General features: G+C 39.3%; 1 protein-coding gene across 2 annotated transcripts in view; it reads left to right on the top strand.

Annotated features, from left to right (window-relative positions):
• Positions 1–6,882: 6,882 nt before the first annotated feature.
• Positions 6,883–8,014, top strand: part of LOC106519108 (putative nuclease HARBI1) — a 4,843-nt gene continuing 3,711 nt past the window's right edge. For both annotated transcript variants that reach the window (XM_014010642.1, XM_014010643.1), the window contains exon 1: positions 6,883–7,216. In XM_014010642.1, coding sequence (XP_013866096.1) covers positions 7,103–7,216 — 114 coding nt within the window. In that variant the 5' untranslated portion in view covers positions 6,883–7,102. The remainder of the gene's footprint in view (positions 7,217–8,014) is intronic.

The following is an 8,014-nucleotide window of genomic DNA, read 5'->3' on the forward strand; positions in this document are numbered from 1 at the left end:
AGATGTAAATTAGCCTTAGGCTAAACCTGGTGCAATGCAACATATTATGTTTTAATTGCACACTGTCCCGAATAAATAAATTCATTCATTCATTCAAACTTCCAATGAGATCCTCTACTGCTTCAACTCTGACACTTCAGTCAGTCCATGGAGATTGTGTTACCTGGTGGGTTTACAGTTTGTTTTTGGAAACTCCACTGTAGTGATGCAGAAGCAATCAATGCCGTTGACCATAGGCATCTATTAATTAGCCCTTTCGTAAAACTGCTCAGCAATTMTAAATACTCGAAAGTTAACTTTTGGTCCTTAAAAATTTATCATTATAAGAGTGCTGTCTTGTCCTCAGGTTGGTGTATACTCTGAAAGCCTAAACACGTCATGTCTTTGTTTCCTACACCTTTGCTGACTCATGCACAGTGTCTACTGGAGAGTTCCTCCTGAGACATAAAAGACAGACCTGTCTGAGCTCTGGCCATGTTTACACAAATTCAGGATGCGTGCGTCCCAGAAAGAAAATCAGAACACATATCACTGTCTCTTTCTTCAGCATGACAGATGAAAGCTCTAATGCTTTCAGATAAGACAGGCAGGCTGCTTTGTTGCTGCCTGTGGGCCAGATGTGCGTGCAAAGATATGAAAAATACTTCAACTTCATTGATGGCATGTTATCAAGGAAAACCAGTCTATTGACACCTTGTAGGAGAAAAAAACAATTCAGACAAGAAATTCCCAGCAGTTTATCCAACTTAGGCTCTTTCTTTTACTTTGCTCATTCCTGCAGGGCCTTCGTTCTCTCGGGGATCCTTTAGAATTTCACGGCTCTTTGGCTGAMAGTGACACAGGCTGAGTAAGGGTCACAGGTGTGTTGAACCCCTTGTCTAAAACACAAAGGATGGTGGCCCTCCAGGACCAGGACTGGACACCCATGGTCAAAAATGCAGGAAAGTGAGACCTCTTTTTTAAAACCTGCAGGATGGTGGACCTCAAAGACCAGGATCAGACACCCCAGGCCTCAAACCTGCAGGACGGTGAATCTCAAATACCAGGACTGGACACTACTGGTCTAAACATGCAGGATGCAACACTTGAGAGGACCAGGATCAGACACCCAGGCTGCTTCGTTTTAGATGGGGGCGCAAACTCCAACCCAAAGCAGCATGAAGACAGACTGGTTTGTGTTGACATGTCACAGAGGTTTCCTGAACATCCTGAATTCACACCTACGTCATGTGACCAAAGCATCTCTCTGTGAGCCAGGCAAACTAAGACCCTAATGACCCTCTGATGTGAGCTGCAACTGAATCTAGGTTACATAATGGCCTCTCATGAGGTTTAACAGCTTGGAACACGCCAGTTTTTTTAGAAACATCCCTGAATGGAAAATCAATAACAAAATAAACGTTTTTTTTTTTGTTTGTTTGTTTTTTTGGAATCGCAGTGTCCAATCTTGATACTTATGTAAGACAATGCGGTTTCACTTTGAGAAAGATGATTGTGCAAAGGATTGAGCTGAAATTATCTCATCAAAATAGAAAACAAATGGTAACCAAGTATTAAGAGCTGTCTAAATCTAAAGCTCTGGGTTCACAGGACCAAACTGCAGTATTTGAAACGGATCAAAAACTGAAAACAGTATGTGCGATGTACACTAAAATGGATCTGATCTGTTTTGGAGCATGATCAAGTATTTTTATTCTTTTTACTGGGTGGACAAGTGTTTGCTTCTGCTCTTTTTCTGTGATATACTGTTTGTGTAAGCTTTGTTCTGACCTCTGCTGGTGAGAGCCAACATGTAGGAGTCCTGACGTTATAGCTGCCTTCCCTTATTAGGAAAAAATCATCAAGAACATAAAGTCTTGGCTTTGAAAATGAATGAGTGAGATTCAAAACAAATGACATACTGTATCAAAAATGTTCTCTGTGAGATGCAGATTTGCAGCAACTTCACACTAATACTCAGCCAAAAACAGCAAACTGAGGGCTAAAGAGAGCATTCTTGAACAGGATCAGGGTCTGGTTACTCAGAACCAGGCACATCTGTGGTATTTCTAATAGAAAAACTTCATTAGATTGAGTGTTTAATATCATACCTGAGCTCAGATGGTGTTTWTCAGCTTCAGTCCAGACAGGAATGAAATGTTTTTTTTTTAAAAACCCTGTGTCTGGGGCCTTTAATACTAAAAGACTACAGAGGTGTCACCATTTTTAAGCGCTCGCCTGTTTGAGGCTGCACAAGCTGTACTGATTACTACCTGCTGCTGTTTCCAGAACCTATGAATATGCAAATATTTTTCATCAAACAACTCTAAATCCCAGATTCTCACAATTACACTTCAGTTAGCTGCCTGTTGAGATGGCACTGCCCCCTCGGTCGTTTGTGATCTTATAAATTCTTCTCAGTTCAGGTTTTAGGGGAGCTTAAACATCAACCTGTGGTTTTTACTTCAGTCACTAAACACCTCTGGTCTAAAACATAAAAGATAGTGGGCCCTCGGGGACCAGGATCAGACACCCCTGGTCCAAAACATGCAGAATGGTGATCTCAAATACCAGGATTGGGTTTTAAACTTGGATCAGCCATACAATAAGAGAACTGCTTTTTAATTGTTTCAGCCTTGCGTTTATGAGTTTTAGGAGCTCCAAAAATATATGAAACAGGCTTCAAAGTAAAAAAAAAAATCCCAAAACGTCAGCCGTTTGTTTTTGTTTCGAAAACAGTAATGTCACAGCTTCACCTTTAATCTAACCTATGACTCAATGGCGACTCAGCAGGTAAGCTTTATGAGTTTGATCGACACTTTGCTTTCTGTTTATCGGCTCGTTCACCTCGAGAAACAACAGAGATACAACACAAGTTTATGTTAAAGACTTTGAATTTTGGTCTCGTCTGACCAGAACACTTCCTGCAAACTACTGACACAATCAATAAAAGGCTGAACTAATCATTTTTTGGTCATTTCAAATCAAATGCTTCAAACAAAACAAACTCAAAGATAGAAGAGATGATGAAGAACAGGGATTTCGACGTCACACCCACRATCACATCCACTCCTGGGGGAAAGGCACTGTTGTCGCTCATGTTTTGATGGATACAGTATTTGTTTGTCAAATTACTTTCATCTGATCTGAAGCTCTCAAACCTCAGATGAAGCATCACATGAGAGGATTGACTATTAGGGGAAATGGCTCTTGTGTTAATTGTTAAAACGAGCTCCAGTTTAATCATCAGAGAAAATTATTTTTTGATGCTCCATGAGTATAAAATCATTCCATAATGGGGTAATAAGATGCAGCAGTGGCAGCTTGAGGACCCATATAAGACCTATGTAGAGAAATGTCAAGTGATCATTCAGTGCATTACTGAATTTAGACAAACCGATTGAACATTCTTACCCGTTCAGACTTGATTGTGGAGGAAGATCAGGTCACGGGAACCATCAAGCAACTGTTCAATCTCAACTGCAACTTTAATTCCAACTGGGACAGAGAGCGTTGAAGCAGTCGTTATATCTGTTCAGTATGGTCTGAAATAGTTCAAATTGGTGTTATTAGTCAGCTGATTCAGATTTTTCTTTCCTCTGGCCACATTCACAGCAAGGCTGTAACCCACTGACTTCCTGTGTCTTTATCTCACCATTCGTTCCTTCAGTCAACTGATCCTGCTTCCCTTCTGATGTTTACCTGTATCATGACCAACTACAACCTACATTTATACCACTTCTTAAATGGTGCAGAACTGTTTGTTTTCTCTCTCTCTCTCTGGGCACACTGTGGCTAAAACGGCACTGCGGTGTTTCCTGCCAGCGTTCTCTCACTCCTCCATCGAAGTGATTGTGCCACACATCAAAGATGGCGTCGCACCTCATGAGTCGGGGGCTCGCATTCTCATCCATTTGTCACAGCTGAGCTCAATCTTTCTGCTCATTATGCCATAATTTATCAGTCACAGACTGAAGTCATGAATACTGATGGAGCTACACACTTTCAATCTACATCCCCACCCCTGTTAGGGTTGTTCCTAACAGACTAGAAAGATGGGTTCCTTATAGATTTCATTGATGAAAGTTGAGTGATCCCTCAGATGAAGGTGGGACTGAAGCCATCTGGAAGGTTCAAGAGCCGCTCCAGATGTATTGTGTACTTGTAAATATTTAAAGCAGTGGTTCCCAAAGTTGGGGTCGGGACCCACAGTGGGGTCCTGAAACCTCAAGGTGGGGTCCTGAAAATATATTTTGAAACAATTACACAAAAAAATGACAACTAAGAACAATTTTTTTGCCTTTGTTGTAACAAAATAATAAAATTAGTTTACTTAAAATGGACAAAAATAGCATAATAAATAATGTTACTATGCTCTTGTTTATTTGAAGTGAAAATAATGTTTATCAATCGACAACAGCTGGGGGCACAGGTCTCTGCTGCTGGTATTTTGTGGGTCAAAAGCTGAAAAGTTTGGGAACCACTGGTTCAAAGGACTCTAACAAACCCCTTCAGACACCATCTGGGCCTAGCTGCAGAAGATCCATATGAGCTAAGGGATGAGGGGACGTTCRGCTGACTCAGTCTGCCAGGAGGCCTACAGCGGGGCTCTGCTCATCTTCACCAACGCCCACGACAAGACCTTCAACGGCCCCACAGTGACCGCTGCGGCGACCCTTTGGTCCCTGCTGTTWGCGGTGGGGGTCACCCCAATTGAGCGCTGCTCTTACCATAAATGATGCATGTATTTATTTTAAAATTCAAAATCAGAAAGAGTTTGTTTTTTCAGATAAATTATTTGATTAAATGCAGCTTCCAGGTTGGTTTAAATGTATTTTATGCTTATTCAATTCAATTCAGTTCAAAAATACTTTATTAATCCCAGAGGGAAATTAGGTAGTTATGGCTGTTGTGGATTTCAATTTATTAAAAGGGAAATAAGGTGATAAAGGGAATAAGATAATGCTTGTACTACCTGTAAAAAAAGTAATTCAGTTTCGCTGAGTATTTTGACATTATGATCTCTGTACAGATAAATAGAAACTGTTTTTTTATTACCAAACCTGTTTATTGTGTATTTTAAGTAAACTAAACGTCAATGGTAGCTCAGAAAACAGTAGTGCAACAGTGCCATCTAGTGACCAGTAATGATACTGGTCGCATGGTTTGTTACATGATTTTTTTATGCTGCTGAATAACACTAACAGTCAACCCATTCAGCTGACTACCATAAACGATGACCTATCAACACTCCTACAATCAGAAAATTTACTACTGTGGTTTAGTGGTGCCTCCAGGGGTTGTACCAAATAGCAAGAGCCATCAATACAACACTTCAGTTTTTATCACTGAACTTGAGCTTTACACTAACTTACTCTAATACAAATAGTGCTCTAATACAGTGTTTCCCAAAGTTGGGGTCGGGACCCAAAGTGGGGTCCCGAAACATCAAGGTGGGGTCCTGAAAAGATTTTCTGAATTAATTACATTTTTACCTTAGTTGTTACAAAGGAGTGAGGTTAGTGTATTTATAATGGATAAATGTAGTAAAAAAATATTGTTACTATGCCCATGTTTAGTTGACCTGATACAAATGTTTATCATCCAAAAATAGTTGTGGACACAGGTCTCTGCTACTGTTATTTTGTGGGTCAAAAGCTGAAAAGTTTGGGAACCACTGCAMTTTGGTTCCCAAAGTTGGGCTTGGGACCCAATTATGGGTCATGAAGCACCTTGGATAATCTCCAGAAATCAATTTAAAGGGTAATAAAATAATTGCTGATGTAATATTTTTCCTATAATTATTACAAAAACACAAAATAAGTAAAAATAAGTATTTATTTGTGTATAAGCTGTTTAGATTGTCAAAAAGCCTGTGTTTTCAGGGTTATTGACAAAGTTGACCAGTAATATTTGGGGTCACAAGTTTTTGCCATGGATGTTTTGTGGGTCAGAAGACAAAAAGTTTGGGAACCACTGCTCTAATATTCAAACATTAACAATCYTAAAAAAATGTAAGTACTAAATTATTCTAAATCATATCGAGTATTTCCTTAAACACACACTAACCAACATAGGGTTATACGGTCGAGGCTGGAAATTTGTCCCGGATCAAAGTATTTGTTTCGAAATGTAAGTTTAGCAACTTAGTTGATGAAATTGATACTGTAATGAGATGCTAAGTAAAATACAACTGCAAGTACTTATAGTGGAGCTAAACCCAAATTATTAATGTTTTTTATGTGTAACGTTTTTAACTGTGAAGTTATTCCTGAAGTGAAAAGAAGTGTGAGTGCATGTCCCAATGCATTCTAAGTCTGAAGGTCAGACCGTCTCATTTCACAGCKGTTTTATGTAGCCTACATGAACTGTGAAGGTTGCAGACTCCATAGACCACGGTCTAGGTAGGCTGCAGCCCCTGAATTAGAGACACGTCTTGGCTGTGTCTCAATTCATGGGCTGCACCTGGACCACGTGGGCTACATCCTTCCCAGTCCAGGTGGGCTGCATGAAACTGACGTCAACTTGACATAAGTTTGCATAACCACACATTACCCAATTACCTCGGAGATCAGTTTCATATCAGACTTAAAATGCATTGGGATATTTATTTACACGTCTTTTCACTGGTAAAATAACTTCACAATTGAAATGTTTCACAAAAATAAATAAAAACAGCATTAATAATTTGGGTTTAGCTCCAGTATCAACACTTGTAGTTGCATTTTTTTTATTTAACGTCTTATTGCAGCATGAATTCCATCAGCTAAGTTGATAAACTTACATTTAAAAACAAATCCTTCGGTCCTTGATGAATTTTCCAAACTGCTCAGTAAAAAAAAACAAAAAACAGCCGTCTTCGTTTCTTTGCTTTGTTTGCTGTCGGCGCATTGAATTCTGGGATATCCTCAGCCGGGATGGATACTCGGCTGCATCCTTGGCTGCGTCTCAATTCGTGGGTTGCAGCCGACGTGGACCGCTCGGCTGTTTGTGTCATTTCAGGCCAACCATACRTGTCGGCTGCATAAACCGCTGTGGATTAGGACGGGTCTAGCCTACGGATGACGTATGTTAACGTGACCACGCGCTGCGCCGTAACCACGTGTCCAAACAAGTGGGGACAATGGACTGGCAAAAAGAAATTGTAATTTCGATATTCTTAGCATTAATGGAGGAGCTGAGTGTTTCTCATCGACGTCAGTACATTTACTTTAGGCTGACAGAAGACTGCAACAACGTAAGAACAGTTTAAGCTTCATTTGTTAATAAGATTAAAGAGTAAGAAGCATTCAGTGGTGGGCAGCACTAATCTAAAAATTAGTTCCACTAGCCCTAAAACTCTAACTCATATATTTAGGTCCCCTAATTCTAAAGCACTAACACACTGAAAATTYAGCAAAAGTTAATTCTAAAGCACTAAAATAACCCAGTCAACCCATGAACGTTCTTCAACAAACAACATGAGTCACATGTTATGTTGCTCTCTGAAGACTTATCATTGACATCCCACAGCTGTGTTTGGGTTCATATATTGTCACCTGGTGGATCAGTGACACACATATGAACAAAATGTGTGACAGTTTTCACCCTCAGCTGTTAACATTAACATTGATCAATAACATTAATAGACCTCAGTTAGTGCTTCTAAATTTAGCCTATAAATTTAGCAAGTGCTAATTCTCTAATAAATTCTAAAATTAGCAAAAGCACTAATCAGGAAATTAGTTCCCCTATTAGTGCTTTGGGGGAACTGTGCCCACCACTGGAAGCATTAATGTCAGTTTGTTTGTTTTTTTGTGTGCATGTGTTTATTTCAAAAAAGCCTTGCAATTTACCTAAAACACATTTGTTATGAACTAAAGTTTCTGTGAATTGTGCATTTAAATTTAATTGTGTATACTCATTTTAGTTTGATTTAAATGTAGCAATAACTAGCCCTAATCCTATTCCTAACTCTGAGAAGTTACATCTAAAGAATAATTTTGTCACACTGAACAAAGTTGTTTTACTGTCACAAAATTATAATATTCTAAAT

Source organism: Austrofundulus limnaeus, unplaced genomic scaffold (assembly GCF_001266775.1).
Source record: "Austrofundulus limnaeus strain Quisiro unplaced genomic scaffold, Austrofundulus_limnaeus-1.0 Scaffold72, whole genome shotgun sequence".
Lineage (NCBI taxonomy): Eukaryota > Metazoa > Chordata > Actinopteri > Cyprinodontiformes > Rivulidae > Austrofundulus > Austrofundulus limnaeus.